This window comes from Poecilia formosa, unplaced genomic scaffold (assembly GCF_000485575.1).
Source record: "Poecilia formosa unplaced genomic scaffold, Poecilia_formosa-5.1.2 Scaffold137, whole genome shotgun sequence".
Taxonomy (NCBI): domain Eukaryota; kingdom Metazoa; phylum Chordata; class Actinopteri; order Cyprinodontiformes; family Poeciliidae; genus Poecilia; species Poecilia formosa.
Genome location: NW_006800076.1, coordinates 174,759 through 197,990, shown reverse-complemented (window position 1 = coordinate 197,990; position 23,232 = coordinate 174,759). Strand labels below are relative to the sequence as shown.

Below are 23,232 nucleotides of genomic sequence, written 5' to 3'. Positions count from 1 at the left end.
TGTGTTTGGTTATCTTGAAACTATCTCTATAGTTACGCTCCTCTTAGCTTGGGCTGCTGGAGGACATTTGGGCCATTTGTCCTTACTGCTCTTCTTTTTTCCAATTATTCTCCATTATCTCCAGTTATTGCTGCAAAAAAACTTTATCTCTTGGTTTTTTTTGTTTGTTTGTTGTTTTTTTTATCTCCACAGAACCTCCACTGGGCCCAGCGTTTCTGTATTAAGCTGGGTCAACTTCATGGAAGAACATCTTGACCTGAAACAATATGGCTCTTCAGTTTCCTCGACTCTAATCTTGAGTCTACTCAACAACAGGTAAAGGGGGAAAAAAACTACACTCGATAATATTATCCCTCAACACACACAGCATCTGCGAGATTAGTGGCCCATTCTTTCTTTGAATTGCTCTCCGTTTGCAACCCAACGCTCGATATTTTCAACCCGCGCTCCGGTCGCCGCCTCGTAAAAAAAACGATAGCGCAGAGAAGGGAGCGAGATGGTCTCATTCCTCTCTTAACTGCAAAGTTGTGGCTATGAAAAACAACTATAAGGAGGATAGATGAAGAAGTGGGGGAGAGAGGAGTGCAGCGGAAAACAAGAATGATGGAGAAGCGTCTGGTGGAGGAGGGGGGCAGGTGAAAGGCAAGAGGATGATGGGGGAGAAAAGAGGAAAATAAAGAAGAGTTGGAGAGTGGTGTGTGTGGGGGGGAGGAGAGGAGAAGGAGGCGGTTGAAGACATTGGGATCTTTAGGCCAATGCCACATATAGGAGACTATGTTTACTAATGGACACCATCAGTCATCCACCCATGTTGCCCTGGTGATATCGGAGCACTCTCGTAAAATAAGAGAGACACATCGAGAACAGAGAAAATGGAACATATCAGCGGGAGTCTGCAGATCTATGGCTAGCCTACAGACAATGTTATCCACTCAGAGCTTCTTTTTTTTTTTTTTTTTGTCATTGTAGGCTAAGCACTCCCGGGCAAAGAAAACACACATTTTGCTGTCTTTTATACCCTAGAAGCAATATTTGAGAGAGGAAAATTACCTCTTTCTATGGAAAAAAAGGCAAAGAAATGGAAACAGATCAAAAGGCTGCATGTTCTGCGCTGAGCTTTTTTACTTTACCGAAAACAGGAGACGACATAAACAAGACGAAGCCTGAAAATGAGTGTTTCAACTTAAATGTCATGTCTAGCATTGAGGGGCTTACCGCAGGAGGATGACTCAGGCCGTACATCTTATACGGAGAACACAGTGGGAAAATAAGACTGTTACAAATAAACAACCAAGCAATTTGAAATTTCTTGAACAGTTTTTCATGAGTGTGTTTAAACAATGTGCAGTTTTAGAATGGCATGCTGGCGATTATATCGCACTAACGTCGCTAAGTACTGCGGTGACGATATTGGCTACGACAAAACCTAAGTTGTCGGAGTGCAGCCAGCGTGTGATGGAACTTAAGTTCCATAAATACAACAATTTAAAAAAACAAAACAACAATAATAATGAAACACTGCAAATACACGATTGTTTTGCAGGCTCTAAATGCCTGTACTGCGTGCAATGGAAAAGGTTAGATTGGTGTTCTGTCAGCTCAAATACCCCCGGCTCTCCATTGTTCTATTTTTTTTTTTTTTCCCCAATGTACCGCACACGTCACGCTGCAAGAAACTAATTTTCTTCGAGGGTACAAATAACCTGGTCCTTTCAAACATCTCAATAACTGCACATGAAGCCCTGGAGAGAAGCCTGATCGACAGCAGCGGCGAAACCACAGACTGTTTAGCTCGACTTGCACTCTCAGCTGCTTGTTCGTCTGGCTTTTCATTCCCATTTTGACGCAGGCCATTACGGTCATAAAAAGGGAGACAACACGTTCGCAGAACAATCCGTGTTCTGACATTCCCGTATAGAACCGTAGGTGCATTTGCGGGCAACTGTTTTGTATGGGCTGTATAGAAAAGTGCTGTGTGACAAAAAGACAAATGAGATATAGAGCCGGGGCTTTTTCTTGCAACTTTGCAAGATAGAAAGAGTTTTGTGGAGCCTCTGCGAGGGATCCAACATAATTAATACTTGCAATAACTTTCTTCTCTTTACGGTAATAAAGCTACTCTTAAATGTTGCCTTGTGCTACTGTGATGCATATTTTCTTGTTAGCTGGCTCCAAAAAGATGCTCAGGGACATGTATTTTTTTATTTTTTCAAATAACAGAAAAAAACATCACGAGCATTGCAAATTTAAAAGCTTGCTTTATCTGCACCGTCTCTACCAGAAAGAAAGTATGCATTGTAGCATAGGCAGTAAAGAGCTTTTGTTTAACTACAGGCAGAAGGTTAGAGTAATATGCATGCTTTAATCTTGAGGGGAATAAATGCTTTCGCTGGCTAAAACTTGCTCTTCTCTTCCTACCAGCTATTAACATTAATGACTGATTCGGAGTAGCGTTTGCTCTTTGCGTACGTCTACGTTCTAATTGAAAAGTAGGTTAAAAGGCAAAAATCTGTTGCACTCTTAGTGCAACTAAACTGTTTATGAACATATAATTTCTATTTGGGATATAACAAAACATTTGACTCACAAAAAGACATGACACACAGTTTTGCATCCTCAAGAACAAGAAGATCACTTGTAGTTTTACTGGGAAAACTTTGATTTTATGGCATGGTATAATCCACCGTCGCTTGATGTTACTTTTTCTTTTAATCTCTTCCTTTCACACAGTCACGTCTGATTTAACACTGCCTGTTTTTTTGTTTTTTTTTGTTGCTTTTTTTTATCGCTCATTAATGAACATTTACAGCTGAGTAGCTTGCAAGTAATTTTCTAAAACAAAAAAACAACAACAACACGAGTCTGAACTACCAACCCTCACCTCTCAAACAGTCGTATAGTTTAAATTTGGCAGCTCATGAACTGAATGCAAATAAAAGAGTAAAACTGACCAACCTGGTGCTAAGGCAATCATCCGTCTTGTAAATGTAAATATGACTGAGCATATGGGCAAAATATGCAGCACTATGACTGACAGTGCCTAAATTAGCTTACATAACACCAGAACCAAAAATAGCACCAAAAATTGAGATCTGGACTGGAAAAAGCATCGGTATCTGCAGGTTATTTCATTCAGATTTTGGGATCTTGATAAGAAATGACTAAAAATAAACTGGAAGCGTTTCTAGTAGAAAAACACATTTGACATTAGAAATCTCTGTTAATCCTCCAGACAACTCGAACAAGACAAGCCATCTCGAGAGACAGAAATTAAAACTGATGCTTGTTACACCCACAAGATGAGCTGTAATGGAAGTAAAGGATGACAGACTCAGGAACGATGTGTTGGGGGGCCGGGGTGGGCGGGGCGTCATGGTCAGGAAAGGTCAGCCTGCACAGTGGGAAGCATGATGGATGTGCGCTGCCCAAAGGAACCAACGATATAATGAGCATGCTTTGCACTCAAAACTTCTTTAGATCAGAAAATAAGCTGCCAATAGAGCATGACAGAGACTTCCAATCTATTCTATTTTTCCCTGAAGGTTTTCCCACATGCTGAAATGAAAACAGAAGGATACAGGATTGTTCTCCAATTTATGTTGAAAAGTCCAAGCTCTAAATGGTACGAGTATGAATCTTACGCATTTCTGCCTCTGAGATCTAAAAATTGGAGACTGAATGCGTCCTCTGCCCACATTTAATGAGTGTAAATCTTTCATTTCGTGAGATGATAGAACCCAGTTCCTATCCTCACAACTTTCTGTACCAACACACGCGCAAAGTCAGAGCGTCGCTTAAATGCCAAGCCGGCTTGTGCTCGCACCGATAAGGGATTTTTCCCTGTGACTCATATGCAACGTCTCTCTGAAGGTTTGAGGTACGTCAAAAAGGAGAGCAGAGGGAATACGGTTTGCAGCTGCTCAGCAATCTTTCTCCAAGTCAATTAATTTTCACTGCAGAGGAATCTGCACTTAACCTTTCCATTCCTCCCCCCCCTCCTCTCTCTGATGTTGAACAACCTGAGCCGAGCTGCTCAGCGTATTTACTGTTGCTCCAGTAAGGCTGGAGCAGACATGAAATGGAAGCTGCCCTGTAGCCAAAGCGACGGCCCAACTGTGTAAACTGGAACAACTCCGCGAAATGAGCAAACGTCTTGAAGTGGGTCCTAAATATAGATGGAGCCTTACCTCTATCCCCGACTTTCAAAGCCTTTAATGTTTGCTCTTTGAGTCGGTCAGCTTCATGTTTCCTCTTTCGGTGCTCCTCTAATTTGATCTGCAGATCTTCGGCGGCCCGCTGAAGCTCTCTGAGCTGCGCCTGCAGAGAGACGACGGGGCAAACGTGATTACACCAAACCGTCATTGTTACAATTTAAGCGCTTTGTGATTTCTGCATTCCTGTGCCAGAACAGTAAGGCTCCTCGCCAACACGAACAGCCCTTTAGTCATACTATATTTTGGGTCAACAGCATAAAACTGGAGCAGGCAGCGCCGTGCATTCTGCATGCAAGCCTTAAACTTTTCTAATGGAGTAGGCATGTGGGTAATGGCCATTTTCCTTGTTCTTTCCACTTGTCCTGTGCTCCTTCCGGTGCATTTATCAGAACAGGAGATTGATTCACAGCCGATATACTCAGACCGCAGAGCTAATTTTTCAGACTGAATGAGGTCGTTCAAAATGGGATCCCTTGTAAGCTGTTTACGACACACACACACACACACACACACACCCACACACACACATTGCACCTACATGGAATCCATACACTCGCCCCTATTTTAAGTCATTTCCCATTCATGTTCCGTGTTCAAAGAAAGCAGTTCAATCAAACCTCAAAGATATTTATTTCTCCCTATTTTTGTGGCACATATGGGTTTGTTTTTGTCCTTAGTCTCAAAGTCTGAATATAAAAAAAAACAAAACAAAACAAAAAAAAAAAAAACATTGGTTTGGCAATGAATCCAACTGCACTCTTTAAAGTGCCTTGGTCCTTTTACTTTTTCACATTTTGCATTTCTAGCATCACAAACTTCAGGGTCTTTCATTGTGATTTAATGTAATAGACCATCAAAGTAGTGAGCTATTGTGAAGTTAAAAATTCAAACCTGCCCGTTTTCTGTCAATTTCACAATTATTTTCTAGTTCGCATTGGTCGGTCACATAACATCTGAACATCTGACCAAAATGTACATAGAAATTTCAAAGCGTTGGAGAGCAAGATGCCTGGTTTGGGAACTTCAAAGTCTAAAATTGGTTTTGTGCAGATGAAGTGGCTCTAAAAGGCGTCCTGGTCCCTCTTAGTCAGGGGTCAGTAGCTATTTCAAGTCGAGGAGTCCAGGCATTTTGACATCTTGCTTGTGAGTGAGGGAGGGTCAAAATAAGAGATGAATGGGGCTTTGATAACCACCCGTCCAAAAGATATAAAGCCAAGAGAACAAAAACAAGTTGAACCTAAATTCTTTGGTTTGTGCTCTATAAATTGGTGACTATTTTCAACTGTCAAAAGTTAAAGAAATTAAGCCAGTGCAAAAGCTATGCTGCAACCTCTTTTCTCCTCGTATTAGTTTGCATTTATATCTACATCCAACTCCTAACCACAAAGTCTGTTTAATTGCCAAAAACATATTCGACGGTGGCTGTTTGCACATCGCGGACTCATTAAATCAGCTCCGTCAGACTGACTGCTGATAACACCCAAGCAAAACCTATCATCACACTCTGTAACGGAGCAATTTGCATCAAAGAGGACCGGCTTCCTTTGTGCAAACGCGTGTCCGTGAGTGTGTTTGTGTGTCGACTCTGCCTTCCATTCTCTCCTCAGAGACGCTGGCGATGCACTGATGGATTCTGGGGGTTTCCGCCAGGGATGACTACCTTTCTAGGCCACGCCGTTTGCTTGGGTACCTTCAGTCTGCAGCAGTGATTTATGGGCTCTATTACCAGAGCACAAGAAGATTTCTACTTGTGAAGAAAACGACTAAAGGGTTAGATTCCTAAAAAAAATAAATAAAATAAATTCTAATAAGGGTTAGATTCCTAAAGCTTTTCATAGTAAGTAATCTTATTGAAAAGCTCTGCATTGGCTAAAACATAAAAATAATCTGCCATTTTCTCTGAAAATTTGAAGAGTTCAGAAAACAGATCAGAGCTAGCGATTTATCCCCATCATATTTCGTGCTTGAAGATGTTCAGCTTGGAATGTACAAATGTCATCAAAAGCTTACTATACAAACATGTCAGCTTGTATTTATTTATAACTTGTGTACAAATATTGAATGGAATCTTGGAAAAGGTTTTGATAGCAGATGATTTGTCTTTAAGCCTCGAGCCCACAGCAGCAGGAGTTCAAATTTGAGTCATTGTATTGTATTGTAAGGTTCAAAACACCACGGCCTTGAGCTCACCCTGCCATGTCAAGAGAGACGATGATCACAAAGTGTGGAAATGCTGGAAGCACTGGGTGACACTTTAGCCCCGATCTGCCATTCAGCTGGCAGAAAAAAGGGAATGTTCGGGGGCTGGGATGGGGGTAAGACCACAAAGCATGCATGTTGGGAAGGAATAAAAACAAAGAAAAAAAAAATAATCCAAGATTGTGACTGGTTAATGTGGCAGGAAAACGCTTCATCCAATCAAATCATCTTTGTTGAGCTAGTCTCTTTTTTCTCCTCAATGTTTCATTATAAGCAAATGTTTAGAGAAAGAGATTTCTGAAATGCTCTTATGAAAGAAAAAGCTGTTGTGAGAAGTGCTTAAAAATGCCTTGAAACTAGGAGATTTCTAAACAGCGAATTTTAATGCAAAAGGATCGAGGGCAGCCACGACAAAGTCACAGAGCTGTAAAATGCGCTGCAGCGACGACGAGTCCTTCAGTGTCCATAGAGCGTATTCTAACGTGGCTGGGTCTGAAAGCCGGCCAACGCTTTGTACTGTTAATTTCAACAGTTATGTAAAAAAATGTAAAAAGGAAGAAAATAGAAAAAGAAAGTTAAATCCTCAAACTGTAGCAGACAATTTTACATTTCCACTCAGACGACCGATAAACATCGTTTTGATAATCCTAAACGGCAATGATGCATTGAATACTGGTGCATCTCAAGGCATAAAAACAACAACAATGTTCCTCTGTAGTTAAAAAATGTGAAACTTACATAGATTTATTAGACACAGAGATATTTCAAGTGCCAAGTTCTGTTACTTTTGCTAAAAATGACATAAGACCAACAAATGTTTTTTGCACAGATTTTTCAGCTGAAAAGGATGTCCTTGTACTTGACAGTAGAAATACTCAGTCGTTGATTTGTGCTTCTTCTGCTTGAATCACTGCGTCGTTGCAGCTTGTTGCTCTGCTGAGACGCCCAGGTTTCTTTAAGAGCTGCCTTTATCATGTCTGCGTGGTTGGCTGCTGTGTCTTTAGCCTTCTTATTAACAGCACTTTAAAGGTCCTCTATGGGATTCTGCCCAATCAAGCACAGCTATACAATTGTCTTTAAACAAAGTGTTTGTACTCGTGGTGGTTCGGGCAGATCCTTAGTTCTGCTGGACAAACGTTGAACCTCACGTTCGGACTCTGTGTCTCGCTGTTCTTCATGCGGTCTCTGGAACCATGATATACGGACTAAATGCAAAACCTTACTGTCAGTTGACAAGAGAGACTTTTAGCAACGAGCAACAGTCCAGCCTTATCTCCTCTTAGCTCAACAAAAGTGATTCCTACATCATCGCTCCTTGAAGCATGAACTACACCTGCTGTATGCGTCTCGTTAATCTCCTCCCTGAACTCGTGGACCTTTTTCAACCACACTTTTTCCTTCTCTACAACGTTCCAATAATATGCTGAAATGCAGCAGAGTGTGACCAGCCAGCTACTGAGAAAGACATAAATGGAAACAAGTGATCGGACATAATATTAGGGATGCACACATATGAACATCAGATATCAATATCCGATTTTTAATATTACTATTTTGACCCATAAGCTTCCCATCATCCTTTGCTATATCGCTATCACATGACCAGTCTCCTCCAATTGCCCCCTGCAAACAAAGAGCAACAAGACGGAAACAAATATCGACTTTTAATATCGACCCAGATTTATTCATCGGACCAATACCGATGTGTTAAAAAAAAAAAAAGACTAAAATTGGCCAATATCAATGTTAGTGTCGCTATATCATGCACCTCTACAAAATGTGCTGCATTATACTGAGAAAAAAATTAATAATTAGGATAACATCATAAATTCAGAGAGAAACAAATAGCCTATCATAATCTATTTATTTTCTTAAAATATCATTAGTGATTAAATTTTCAATAGGCAAGACTGTCATGTTGCTGTTTTTCACACCTGTGCATAAACTTGTTTTATTGATGTAGGTGATGAGGTCTTAAGAGACAAAGTTGTGAAAACCGCAATGGAACGTGCATCGTTTCATCGAACAGTCTATAATGAGAAGAAGCCATGATCTATAACACGCACAAGACAATGACAAAAAAAAAAAAACAATATTCAAGCAAGAAAGAATAACCTCCAGAAAAAAAGAAAAAGAAAAAAGAAAAGTAAGGTTTGTGTTATCAACTGGCTCTGACTGTACAACAGGCGTATGTAGCAGCAGGTGCTGTGAACATGCATACTAAAACAGCACCGCAGAGCACAAGCTGCTCACTCCGAAGAGAAATCCTCCGGATCCAGCACATCTGAAACAAAATTAACCTCGACGTCCCTTGTTTCTCGAGCGCGTTAGCCAGCTAGCCAGGTGATAACAGTGCAGTTGCAATGTGGCGACACACGCTAGTGAGGGGAAAAGTTAATTCGATGTGCAGACGATAACAGCAACAAACAGAATCTTCACAAGGATGCAGCAAATTAAGAGCAGACTGCACTTTTTTTTTTTTTTTTACCATTTTAGACGACACAGTTTTTGTTTTTGGCCCCCTTTAGTCATTGTATTGCTACTGTGAAAATGTGCACAATCTTACTGGTTTCAAATTAAGATGCTAAAATTAGGGAGGGAAATGCAAATTTTGTCCTCATTATATTATGTTTTTAACTTAACACCGTGCTTCGGGGAACATATCTGATATTTTTTCGCAGGTTGATTTTAAACTTCATTTGCATCTCTCTCATTGGCTAAATTAAGCACCGTCGTTAAATTTGATACATTTTCTCCATGTGCAATTCAAGTAAGCTAACATATCAAAATGCACCTATAAGAATTCAGTGACCAATTTCCACTGTCCCATTTTTGCAAAGATCTGACATGGCAGTACCAATTTAGATTTCTGTTTATATACGATCATGTAGGAAGATATAAGAAGAGCATGCAAATATTTTCCTTTAGATTTCCTGTCTATGCAGTCATTACGGATCTAGAAAAGCACCATGCTCTCCCCGAGATCCAACACTACAAATCCAGGGCTTTACTACTTCAAAACAAAGAAAAAAATGTTTTGATGACAAATTAACATTTAAAGTTAACCCTTAGAGTCCTATAACAGTGATTAGCATTGTAAAAACAGCAGTCTATCTGTATGCTTTAGAAAATGCATATACTTAACTTAGAGATTTATAAAAGATTGAAACATCGCCAATGACAGAATGTTCACAAGAGAACATACCTGTTCTCTTGTGAAAGGGTATATTATCTCTTTCACATGAGAAAGCCTTCTTGTTATCTGTTTTGCTCTCTCTCACTTTCCAACAGCTGCATAAACCAAAAACATTTCATAGAGTACATGGCTTTCTTTTAATAGCTTCTTTCACCTTTTGTGCTTTCTTTATTTAACCACCTAAATGTACTTAAAAGTCAACTTACTATAAGTATTGTTCATTCTTAAAAGCACCAAGGATTGGCGCTGTCACCGCAACCCAACAGCTCTTGATCGTGGCAGATTGAAAGATTTATTTTCATATTACCAAAATGCTTCTTTTGGTTAGAGGTAATATTAACATTAGGAAATATGTGAAGGAAGTTAAACATCAGTGCACTGGCAAGGAGTCTTTCCAACATACAGATATGGAGCTCAGTATTAAAAATAAATGGTCAAAATATCACTCTGGAAAAAGGCAAAAATGCTGTTCAGCAGCTTTCAGAAAGGTGTAAAAAAGCTTAAATACACCATTTATTTAAATTAAATAAACAAAACCTACTGACTGTGTGTCAGTAGGTTTTGTTTAAAACATGTTCTACATGTTTTTAGTGTCTTGTAAGAGGAGCCCATCTCTCCGATAAAAGCTTTGAATGAACAAAAATTTAAATCTAAATCTGCCAGCGTATGAATAATTCTCAGAGTGGAAAACAACTGGATTTCACAACTGTTTCACATTAGCAAGTCCATCTGAAAATGGTCCAATTTTGGTAAACCGCAGCATTTTTATGCACAACATTCAAAACAAACTGCAACAAAAAGAAAACCTGGGAGTTGCAATTACCATTGCAATATCAATGTTTGCAATATCGCACTCGCAAAAAGAAAGCTTGGAGGCAGTTTTTGATCAAATATATATATATATTTTTTTTAAAAGCAGGCTTTCAAACTCTCCAAGCCAAATGCATACTCACCCAGTTAGAGACTGTGTGCTTTTGATGCCCACATTAAATGTATATTTTTATCAGCTGGTGGGGATCTTATACCACAACTACATTTTTTTTAAATTACTTTATCAAGTTACCTGTTTTTCCCTCCAGAGCAGCACCCCATCCTCAATCAGCTGCTGCTTGAGTCTCAAACCCTCATCCAAGGTCTTCATCTGACCCTCCACGTACGCCCGCTCTTTCTGTCCCAGATTCCTAGAGGAAAAGCCAAGAGAGGAGGCGCACAGAACCATCATTACTGAGGAAAACTTCAGCCACCCAGGCTCCGGTCAGCCAAGTTGCTGCAATCCATTTTTTTATTTTATTTTTTTTTTTTAAAAGGGCCTGCGTTGCAGTAGAAATCCAAATGGGGTGGAGTTAAGACAAAAAAAAAGGGGAGTAAATAAGATGCTATGTGGTGGAGTTAAATCATTTTAGAAGTCTGGCAAACAGAATGTGAGCGGGGACCTTGTGGAAACATAATGAGATCGACTGTTTCCATGTGGTACTGTTTTTTTTGTTTTATTTTAGGCTGGCAGAAAATAAATGAAACAAATAGAGGACTGTCAACAAAAGAAGTGGGTTAGTGAGCATTTACGCAGCAGCTTATACTCCTGCATATCACAATGGTCAAACATGACACGAAGCGCAGCTAAACACACACTTCCTGATTATGACAACGGACATCTAGATTTTATGCGAGTCAAACCGCAGAAATAAATTTGAAATAAATAAAACGTTTGAGTCAAACTGGGCTTTAAAATCCATTAATTCCACATATATCAATCACTAGAGCAAGTCTGAAAGTACACTTTTTTTTTTTCTTATCATAGAGATACAACGCCCCCTGGTGGCACAATGGTTAGGTTACTATTGCTGCTCAAGTGTGGTTGTAAGCCCCTCATGCAGTTGCTGTAATAAAGTCCTCCTATTAAAAGAATTTTATTGCTGTAACTAAAAAAAGTAAGAAAGAAATTCCTCCAGATGTCCTGCTGCAATTAATTCAAAATCCCCTTTACCATCTGATTTACTTTAAAGAAAAAAAAAGAAAAAAAAAACTGGGTCATTTTACAGGTACTGAATCTCAGTTTTGATCCAACTTACCAGCAAGTGTTCTGGCAGCGAGCGTGGCTGTTGTATTCGTCTGACGCGTCGCAGCAATCTGCCGAGAGACGCGGGAGAAGCCCGTCCAAACCACATAAAAACAAAAAAAACAAACACAAAACAGAATAGCAGCACAGAGTGTGAGCAGAATGTCACTGCTCTAAATTAAGGGATCACAATCGTCTCCTAAAAGAGGAAACACAAGGGAAAAATGAGAATACCACACTAGATTATAGTGAAGGACAAATGTTTTAAATGTTTTAAAGGTTTCTCTTAGTGAATACGTCGACATCATGAGAAGTCGATATTTACAGCTTAAAAAATATTTACTTAACATCTCCAATTTGTTCTTCTGTGCTAGTTAATAACCTCTACGTGAGCAGTACTCTAGCTTTTCATAATAAGTGCCACCGCAGCAATGTTTATTTTTATTTTTTTCAAAACACAACAAAGAAAATGAACAAAAGGCTCTCAAAAGACTTAAATCGTTGATCTAAGAGTTAAATTGATCTGGATTTTAAAATCCGATATGGCTCACTTGCAGTAAAGACAAAAGAGGTTTGGTTGTACTTCCTCTCCTTTTTATGTCATCAAGTCATCACACACTACTACATGACCTTGGTGAACATTTTGCTATGTTGTTTTCAGCAGAGAAACACATTGTCTTTAGCTTGCACGGCTAGCAGTAATTAGCCTGGCCATTGAGCACATCGATTGGGAAATCCTGCTGATTTTTGATTCGGAAACGGAAACAAATTTCTACGTCCAAGTTCTAATGCCAGCATTAAAGGTACGGCAGTCAGGAGGACGGACAGACTGGTACAGAACCCTTGGAGTCAGGAATTTCAGAGCAACTAATGCTACCTGAACACATTACCATGTAATTAAACACCTGTAGTATCATCATCTGGGCAAACTCTGTTCTTCAGCTTCAAAAATGTACGCACATGGAATTAGACGCTGTGTAAATTGTGTCTTTATCCATCCATGTTTTCAACTGTCTTGTTCATTTTGCAGATGGGGACTAACTGAGCCACTGACTTTTCATCTTTAAAGATGAAGATTGAGTCTTTGTGCCTACATCGCATCTCTCTCTGATTCACAGAGGGTCTCTTGACATCAACCACTGATAATATCCACTGCCTGGTGTGTAGCAAATGCTCTGATCTGGCTTTTGCTCAGATGTTTCACCAGTAATGTGGGCACAGTGTGAAATTTCGCATTTATCCAGAATCCCCGTCTGCGGCCGGCAGAATGAAAAGTTTTAAGACCTTAAAAAAAAAAGCAACAAAAAAAAAACGGGGAATACGACAACCCATCTGAACTTCAAACGGGATGAGAAAAAGTGGTGATGTGTTTGGTTTTAAGTGGGTATGATGAGACAAATGGGAGGAGAAGAAGAGACAAGTGGAACATTTTGTTCTTTTGACAGTTGCATGTGGTCTAATTCTGCTTCTGCGTCTATATATGTGCTCCATGAGATTAACTAGAACAGAGAGTTACTGAAGAACAAAAGGAGAAAAGAAAGGTGGTATATTAAAAACAACAACAAAAAAAAAAAAAAGGACATCCATTGCGGTAAAATGTGGCATTCAGGTTTTCAGCAGGAATAAAGAACAGTTTTGAAGGGAGGGGGGAAAAAAATAAAACTGGAATTAACAGGATTAAAGAACTTCATGGTTACATGTTGCTTCCTGCTTAACAGTAAACAAGATACAGCTGCTTGTCCAAGTCAGCAGAACGCACAGAGGAAAAACAAGCCGGATTTTTACAGAGTTAAAAAAGTACTTCAATTTTTTTAAGATTTAAACATCTATTTCCCCAGAAAACGCTTACTTCAACACTTATCTAAATATACATTCAACTCGAGTCAAAACCAGACGCTTACATAAAGTGAATAGAAAGAGGCGTTCACATTTCTTTTCTTTGTCTGAAAATAAAATTTTATTTTAGGTCAGTTAGAATTTCCAAAATAATTTCTAGTTGCTAAATTTCACAATAACGAGAGAAAGAATATTCCAGAGACTTATTTATTTATTAATGTCTTCAAAACCACAAGATGCATGTTTCGTCCGTATTTGACAGATCAGAAATAAATCTATTCATCTATTTTTCACCAGTGCAATTCAGCATAAAGTTAAAACTTACCGCAGATGCCGTCGTTGACTCTAGATGATGGGATGTAATGCGGCCTGAAGCCCAGGTTGGTGCAGTAGAATCGACCACGAGGACACGCCGAGGTGCCTGAATAGAGCCAGATTAAAAAGAAATCAAAGGAAGAATGCAATGCAAAATAATTCTCAAAAACTAGTTCTTTTAATTAAACTAGTTCATTGGAGCATTTAAAAATTCCAAAATTAAATTCAGCTTTTATTGCAGAACATCTGGCTTCTATTTGAGTGCATTTATTCAGTAGATTTATGCCTAGGAACGAGAATAGGCATGGAAAATGGCTGATTTTATGTCTGGTAAAGGAAAAATTAAGTCATGTTTTTTGATCTTATAAAAGTACAATTTAAAAAAAAGCGACATTTATTTTAATAAAGGGATTTTTTTTTACACAATTTTAAATTATTTCAGAACATTCTTAATATTTTTTTACTCAAAAAAAAAATACTGAAATTGAAGATTGTAGTTTTTCCTATATTTATGTGTAATATTCTGCCACAAAAGATTAATTTATTTTTAAAGGACCTATAAACAGTTTTATCGAAAGCAACAGGTGCATGTCAGTTGCATAACATGATACAACTGTTTTTGTTTTTTGTTTATGGGCTTATGGATTTCTGTTTCTTTGCTCCTCTAGTTTATGTTTATCATTGATTCATATTTTTATCTGGAATTCAACAAAGACAACAGTCTGCAACTGTTTGTACCAGTTTTAAATGATGAAACACATTTCTGTGGAAGAAAAAACAAAAACATTGACCTATACTCCTACTTTGGATGCAAATTCTGAACTAATTCCAACCTTGTTTTGAATATGAAAACTATTCATGAGAAAATGGACACAGTTATATCTTATCTAAGCGGAGGTCTCATGAAGAGCCACCTTTATTATCGCTCGCTTTTACTGGACTGTATCTGATCTAAAACTCCACCAGGCTTGATGATATAGGCGCACTCAACATGAGCTCAGTTTGGCATCATTAACCTCCTACTTGTGCTGCTCCCCCTGTGCGTAGCGGTGAAAGAGGGTTATTATAGCACTTTACACTGATGCTGGCAATGGCAGAGTTTATTAATGACCCTTTCAGTAGACCACAGACCCCATTTACAGGAAACTTTTTTTAAATTAAGCAATAAACAGTTTTATTTTATTCTTAAATTTACAAAAGTTTAACTGAATGTTTCGAGGCAGAGAGGTGTTTACAATATTTCAGCTCATAAAACATTAGACATTTTCATGGTATTTAGTTCTTCATCGTAGATTCTCAATAAAAGACACCAGGACCAGAGAAAGGTTTTGTTGGTAGACTAGGATGCTGAGTCACAATGACATGGCAACAAGTCTGTGTATAGAAATAAACATGAAACACTTCAAACCAGACTCCTGGTGGTAGCAGTCTGAGCAGCCTGCAACTGGTCAAGGCTAGATTTTAAAAGACAGTCACAGAATCATCCAGACAAGACAAAACATAAATTTAAATTTAAATTTCAGGAAGGCACTGGAGCCTGGCTGGCAATATTTCTTAAATGATAGAAAGTGGACTATTTTTAAGCAAAGATAATTATTTCAGTTTATTATTATTATTATTTTTATTATTATTATTATTATTATTTTACCAACTAACTGCCAGCCTTAATTGAATTCAGCCATTTTAATTTAATGTGCAGTTTTGAAAGTGAGTAGGAGAAATATGGGAGCTAAAGGGAGCAGATACAGCAAAATTAACAATGGCCCTGAAACTGAACCCTGTGGAACATCAAAATGGAAAGCTGATTTAGTCAAGAAGATCTTGTATGTATACCCACAACTCTTTGCTGCATGTGACAATATGTGACGTTTTGAATTAAGAGGTGGAAATATGGCAATGTTTTTGTTTTGTGTTTTTGCAATTTTTGAAAATTCAAAGGGTTTGAGATTCTCATTCAAAAAGCAGTATGACTGCACATTTCAGAGCGCAGCGTAGGGTGTAGTGCGAGTATTGGGCCTTAACAGCCCAATTGTACATGCGTCATATTGTGAGTGGCAAGTTTGCCTTGGAAACCAACACAATTATTCTTAAGAATCTGGGTATTTCCTTGTAAAATAAATACTAGAGTTCACATTGAATTAATTATTTGGTCAATCATTTTATCTTACATTAAACTATAATCATTTTAGTACTAATAGCAATGATCATTACAAAAAAAATATCTGCATTTGAAAATATGACAAAATAACCCTTATGAAACACGGTTTAATTTAATCCAAGCTTAAACGTAGGAACTAAACTGCATATAGTTCAACTATTTTGTCAACAAAATAAAAATAATCAGTAATTTAACTACTAACCTCTTTTAGTATAAAAATTAGTTGGCTTTAGGGCAACTAATAGAAGTGTCAAACTCATGATGATCTCATTAAGATTAATGTGTCTCCTTTCACCTGGCTTAAACAACCAAACCAATTAAAGATTATGACCATCTGAACTAAACAGAATATTGCAAAACAGCTTTAATGTTGCTGTACAAGAGTTGAAAACTTTATTTCTAAACAGAGGAATACAAATATAATATTGTTCAGTCAGACGTCTGTGCCTGCAGCTAATGATTACACAATCCTGAAATCTGAATGATTATTCCTGTTATCAATCCATGTTTACCTGGTTCATCTGACCCATCTGCGCAGTCGCAGTAGTCGTCGTTCACCTGCTCGAAAGGAATCATTTTGGACCCGTCTATGCACAGAAATGACTTCCTCTCCCTGTAGAACCTTTTATCTGTTAAATCAAGAGAAAACATGGCCATGAGCTACAGAGAAAACACATAAAGACAAAATAAGAGTCACTTTATGAAATTTACGTAAATAAATGGTTGTGACTCTATGAAACATATGTTTGTTCCTCCAACCGCAACCTATACATCTAAACGTTATGCATATCTATTACAGCCTGCGGTGAGGTCAGCTATATATGAACTAGTTGTGACTATGAATGAAGACTTATTGATAACATAAATACGATGTCAGCGACTTGGCTTTAGCTTAAACGGTGAACTGAACTCACAGGACGAAGATATTCCTCGGATTTTCCGCGACTCCACAAACGCAGCCCAGAGAAAAGCTGCGGTGATAATGTGGAAACGCATCTCAGAGGACAGAAATGAGCACTGCCCGCTGTCAGCCACGTCTCATTAAAGTCCCGCTCAAGGATATTTCAAACTCAGGATGCAAGACCAGCGTTTAGACCGTCCATGTTCCAGCTTCCTGAAACATTCCACAATGTGACACTTCCCAAGCTTCCTATTGGTCAGAGGCTGAGGGTTGGACCAATCACGAGTTAGAAGCGTAGCACGCAGGAGACGCTGGAGAAACATTTGTTTGTATTCAACGTTTGAATATGGGTTAGACTCCGTATGCTAGTAACATACTGCAAAGTAGGTAGTAGTAGTAATAATAATAATAATAATAATAATAATAATAATAATAATAATAATAATAATAATAATAATAATAATAATAAATTTTCTCCCTTTTTTCCCCCTTTTTTTTTTTACACATACGTTTCATTGAACACCTAGAAGGCCATTATAAGATGTCAGTTAAGTGTTTCACTATGCATTCTGGTTGTTTTCAACCCTTATTAAGTAATCTGAATACAAATGTAGGTTATTGCTTTTAGAAAGCGAGATTATGTAGGCAAAAAGGTTAAAATGTTTTTTACTGATGTAGTGGAATATTTAATCTTTCAAACCTTGCAAACCTTTTCACCTCTTGGACTTTTTTTTTACATTTTGTCACATTGAACTCACAACTTTAAAGTATGTTATTGGTATGATCATAGATGGTCTCCATCAAATTTGACAAAGATTTTACTATAATGACAAAGCGACTCAGCACCCACCAAAATTCTTTCAGCTGCAGATGATGTGAAATCTGGTTGTACTGGAGCGGAATGCAGATGCATACCGTACATTTATGGGTTTTATTTATGTAAAATGTAACTTATAACATTTTCCTTGTGCTTAACAATAATGTAATACCGTGTGTGATTTGAAAAGATCAGTGAAAGTTTAAAGGATATGAACATTGTTGCAAGAAACACTTTACATACAAGCTTTAGTTAGTCGTCTGGGTAGATGGATGGATTCAGAAACGTATAAAACAAAATCCCTTTATTACAATGAAACAATTTTATACAAACTTTACACAATTGCAAGGAAATTTTTAACTCAGTTGTACGATTTCACTTACAATGTTCAGCAGGAAAACAGAAACTGGACAAAATATCATCTATCGTGTGATATTATTTTAGGGCTATTATTTATCATTGTTCAGTCGTGTGTAGAGACCTGTTGTACTGCACAGGGAATCCTTACTCTGGATGTAAGAAAAGTCTCTGATCATTCCTGGGAAAGGATGCGAGTCCAACGGAGGACGCAGGGTCAACAGTGGCATCAGTCCTGATGTCACGTACGGAGACATGAATCCACCCAGACCACCGCTGGCAGAGGAGTAGGCCAGACGCAGGGGGCTCACACCGAGGTGAGGACTGAGCCCATAGAGGCTGTCCCCACCGGGAGCCGGGTGGACGTGGAGAGGGGAGAAGGCGGACTTGGTCCCTGCAGAACCGAGAGCTCCCGGCAGTCCGGCTGCAGGCTTGAACACTGAGCTTTGCAAAAGAGACGGCGACGAACCGCCAGTGTCGGTTTTCTTCTCCTTAGAGTTCAGGACCAGCTCGATGGATTTCACAATGTCCCCTTTACATGTTCTCACCATGGACTCCAGGGCATCCCGCTTCTTGTGGGGGAAGATCTTGGCCATGATGTCAGCAGGGTCACGGTCCAGATTTGGGAAGTCTTTGGGCTTCTCTGACTCGCTGCCAGACTCTGGGTCAGAGGACGAAAGCGACCTCTGTGGACTCTGAGTGTTATCTGAGAGCTGATCAGATGGCGGTGATGGACTTCCACTATCACTGGCGAATGAAGAGATGTTGTCCTTGCTGGGAGACAGATCCTTTCTGTCACTTGGAGAGGGCACCCGCGCATTCAGGGGCATGAAGAGTGGCTGACCCAGAAATCCACTGCAAATGCTGTATTTGCTCACTTTGCCATCTGAAACACAAAGGAAAAAAAGAGGAGTTTAATAAGTGAAGTGTAAGGTACTGCTACTGTGACCTTGGATTAGGACAGTTTCACAAATGCGCTAAATGTATACAAAACTAAATAAGACCTGTTTATTTGAAAGTTATTTTAACAGTCAAATTTCAATTCTTATTTAATGCCTCCTATTGCTCATATCTAAGTTCAGAACAGATCTCATGCACACTAACTGCATAGCTACTTTAACGATAAACGAAAAATATATCGTTTTATATTTCCTCTCTGAGTCACTCACCTCTGCACCCAAAATAATAATTGTGATAGTGCTCTCTAATAAAATTTTGCGTAAGGCCTCCAACACCCTTGAACCGACACTGCTGTGCCATTCTGTCCATGTGCGCAAAATTCTTAATCCAATAATATATACTTTACGCAACTAGTACGCGTTACTTGGTAAACTATTGCTATGGTAATAACCAAAAAATATACAATCTGTGTAGTACGAAGTTATAATAGCTTCAGGTTATGCTTAATAATTAAGAATATCCGTGTAAAACCCACCCTCTTTATGGTTCTGAGCGCCAAAAACGTCAAAACATGGAGCTGGTGGAGAGTTGCCGCTCGCCGGTGGCACTCCGCGCCCTACCGCCGGGCCCTGATTGATCCCCGCCTGCCCTCCGATGCCTGGGCCAGGGTACATGAGTCGAATCTCCCGCGCTTCGTTCTCCTCCTGAGCCTGCTGCCTCCTGAGTGCCACCTGCGCCGCCATCACCCGCTGCCGCTCCGCGATCAGGGTGCACTTTGCGCACACGCAGTCTCTCCAGCGACAGAACCGCTTGTGGCCCTTCAGCGCCGAGACTACGCCGTGGTTCCGACACCGGGCGCACTTCGGGGTCCTCGGGTAGCCCCTCTCCAGCGCAGGGTTGCAGGCACGGAGAAAAAGAGGCGGGTGGCGCAGGAGGGAAGGGGCGATCGGGAGGCCTCCAAGCGGCCCGGCGGGGTGTCCGGCCATAGAGAGCGGTCTGATCCTGCTCTCCATCCAAAATTAAAGACTTGAACTTCTCCAACGCGGATGAGCAGTTGGTAGAAGGCCTTTCTGTGGGACTGAATACTCTATTGTGCGCTGGCACTCTGAGACAGCGCTCCTTAAGAGTCCCTTCACCAGGTGGTTTGACATGAAACCCAACACCCTCGTCACACCCCTTTCCGCTCAAGACTCCTAATACCCTATCATGTGTATTTGCGTCCGTGATTAGCGAGGGGCTAATCTGATGCAACTGAACCATTCATGTAGACCTGCCATGAAAAGATGTAAGTTTTTTTTTTTTTTTTTTAATATTCAAAAATGTCCTAAGCTGAAAAAAGAATGATTTGCATTGGAGTTTTGCTTATGATGGCTACATTCTATATGCCAGTGTGCTACAAACCAAGTGTAAAATAAATGAAAGAAGAGAGGGGTGGAGGGGGGGAAATATGTTGCCTGAGGTTACATTCATTCTGTTTCCTTAGTTTTCACTGTTTGGATTTTTTAACACAACAATAGCTCCAACAGCCTGAAAAGCAGCATGTAATTATCGACCTGGTTATTCTGTTGAACAAATTAGTTTGACAAAAGAGCCATCTGCCAACAAACAGCCAGTGTGATTCAGGGGATACCTAATCACACCTTGTCACTTTTCTTCCACTTCTCTGCATTCAGAGCAGGGTCCAGATCCAGTTACACACGCAGGACCGGCTCACCGTTATTGCACGTAAAGAACTTGAGTGGCAAACACAGTCATCGCTAAGGAAAACTAAAAGAGAAACTGTCAGAACAGTCTCTGTAAACGTTTGTCGTTTTGTTGTCATTTTAACTTTTTTTTTTTTTTTAGATTTACATAAAAATATATTTTTAGGTGGTGAGAGAACTATATAAAGGAATAACTTGTATGACTTAAAAAATGGTGTGCAGCTTTTAATTTATTACCAATTTTCTATTATCCACACATGGTCAGGATTATACGGGCCAAATAATATAAGACCACGCAACTTTTTATTATGGATGAGTTCCCTGCCCTCTACCAATAAGCACATCCTCACTATGCTATTTTATAATCATTACAACAATTTTGGCATAATTCTGTCTGGATATTTGACCAATAGGTATTTTATTTAAGGGGTTTAATGAAATAGGTTGTTTTTTTGACCTGAGCCATTTCAACAATATGGAGGTCAGGGCCACATCAGAGATTTTTATGTTTGCTTGCTTCATCTATTCTAAAGCAAGTTTCATTGTCGTGTTAGAACATACGTTAGTGCCGTCTGACCAAAACTGAATCTGTTAAAATGTTCAGGAACAGTCCAGAAACAACCAAAGTTAAACTCTGTTATAAAATGGAAACTACTGAGAGTACCGGACCCACAGCTGGATGGTTGAGCTCTAAACCTAAAAATTAAAATTGGTTTTCAAACCATGGCATGAGGCTGCAAACCAATCACTGGTTTAAATAAACTCCATAATTTCTGATAGAAAGGATGTCGCAAAACTATGCGGTTTCTCCGTTTCTTACCAATGTTTAGTGTGGATCTGTGTCTTTATTTTAATCCTGCTTGAATTTAAACTTGTGTGCCCACTTCTTGTTCTTGAAAGGCATTGAAATTGTGCATTTATATGTATATATATATATACATTCATCCCAGCTTAAAAAGAAATTATAGTTCAGATATGATGAGTGGATATAAATCTCTGACATCTTTTTCAGTGGCTCTGTGGGTTTTTCCAAGCAGTTCTGATACCCATCAGTAATTTTATTTGAAATGCTCTGCTTATTTAGTCAGCCAGTCTGAGCCTTCAGTGCAGTCAGACACGAAAATGGTAAATAAAATGCTATGACGATGCTATCTCAAGTTGTCTCTTAATCATCTCGAATGAGACATAAAGGCTTCTCTTGGCCTCCCTGTAGTTTTGACTTCATATTCCTCGTGAATAATGGATGCAAATTAAAGAAGACGTTAAAGGAAGTACAGAGTCTCTTTGTGGTGTTTCGCAGAGATAATGATTCCCTGAGGGGGCATCTTTGAGGAAAGCTCTGCTCCAAAAGACGCAAAGGGGAAATTTTTATTTCCTGTAAGCTGTTGCTGCTCCATTGGACTTGTAGGTGTGTCTGATAAGAACCACTGGAGCCCGAGCTCATGAGAAAATAACCGTGCATTTTTCAACTCTTCTTGACACAGTAATCTCTGCCGTTATTCTCTTATGACTGATAGCTCTTCTCAGACAAATGGATCCCATGCTACCTATGTGAGGAAAAGCTACATTACACAGCAACACACATATCACATATTAAGAAAAACTCCCTGGCATTCATTGTTAAAAGGACAAAAAAAAAAAAGTAAACAAATTATCAGATGATCATTTATATAGAGCTTGTTTTTTGTTTTTGAGAGCAAGTCTGCTTTTTTCAACAAGATGTTCTCCTGTGCCCTAATGGATAGGGGCTGGTGCAGCCTCACTGAAGCTGTAAGAACAGGAAGATAATCTAAAATTCATCTATCACCCAGAGTGCACAGTCCCATAAACACAAATAAATGCCAGTGATGCAGATGCTCTTTGGACGCACATGCTCTTTTTATCATTTCATCTGAAGTGAAGGGGAATTTGATGTTTAGATTTGTGGCTGGCAAGTTTATCCACACTCTATAAGCTGATCCCACCTGGCTTTATTTAGTATAGAACATTCTAGCCAGAGTAAAACTGAAAAGGAAGAGATCTAGTAAACGCTGAGTCTTAGTCTGGTTCGTTTAAATCTCTTCGAGATGTAAAAGTTTTGATTTGAACAGACTGTTCTTCAAAAAAAACAAAAAAAAAAAAAAAATGACCCTGGTAAATAAATAGGAATAAATGGCTTTTCACAAAGTAGATGCACACAAAGAGTGCATCAAAGACTCATCCAGGAGGTCACAAAATATCAGAAGAAAAAAAAAACCCCATCAAAACCTGCAGTTCTGACTGGTTTCAGTTAAAGTCTGTTCGTGGTTCAACAACAAGAAAGAGACTGGACGTTCCCGGGAGAGCGCCAGGACCACTGCTGACCAAATGAACATATAATTCTATCAAACATTTGGAGTAAAACAAAACAACAACAAACATTACTCAACATTTTGGGAATATATTCAGTGAAGGTCTTTGGCATAGCACTGGCACAGCATTTGACACTGACAGTCAAACATGGAGGTGGAAGTATGATGTTCTAGGACTGCACTGAAAAATATCTGCCAATAAGAAAGGACCACAGTTCATCTTCAGCAATAAAAAGAGATTACTTGGAAG

General features: G+C 39.1%; 2 protein-coding genes across 3 annotated transcripts in view; both read right to left on the bottom strand.

The window, feature by feature from the left end:
• Positions 1-17,122, bottom strand: part of LOC103145194 (glucosidase 2 subunit beta-like) — a 62,751-nt gene extending 45,629 nt beyond the window's left edge. Inside the window, exons 1-7 of one of the 2 annotated variants that reach the window (XM_016676628.1) lie at positions 16,889-17,122; positions 16,487-16,603; positions 13,827-13,922; positions 11,679-11,736; positions 10,673-10,790; positions 4,188-4,317; positions 1,216-1,242 (exon numbers count right to left, since the gene is read on the bottom strand). In XM_016676628.1, the coding sequence (XP_016532114.1) occupies positions 1,216-1,242; positions 4,188-4,317; positions 10,673-10,790; positions 11,679-11,736; positions 13,827-13,922; positions 16,487-16,603; positions 16,889-16,970 (628 nt within the window). In that variant the 5' untranslated portion in view covers positions 16,971-17,122. The remainder of the gene's footprint in view (positions 1-1,215; positions 1,243-4,187; positions 4,318-10,672; positions 10,791-11,678; positions 11,737-13,826; positions 13,923-16,486; positions 16,604-16,888) is intronic. The other variant, XM_016676629.1, reaches the window with a different exon arrangement.
• An 859-nt stretch (positions 17,123-17,981) lies between these two features.
• Positions 17,982-20,123, bottom strand: LOC103145195 (doublesex- and mab-3-related transcription factor A1). The gene is made up of 2 exons (XM_007562536.2): positions 19,485-20,123; positions 17,982-18,935 (listed from the first exon to the last, which is right to left on the bottom strand). The coding sequence occupies exons 1-2, from the start codon at positions 19,960-19,962 to the stop codon at positions 18,142-18,144; spliced, it is 1,272 nt and encodes a 423-aa protein (XP_007562598.1). The 5' UTR covers positions 19,963-20,123; the 3' UTR covers positions 17,982-18,141.
• Between the last annotated feature and the right edge of the window lie 3,109 nt (positions 20,124-23,232).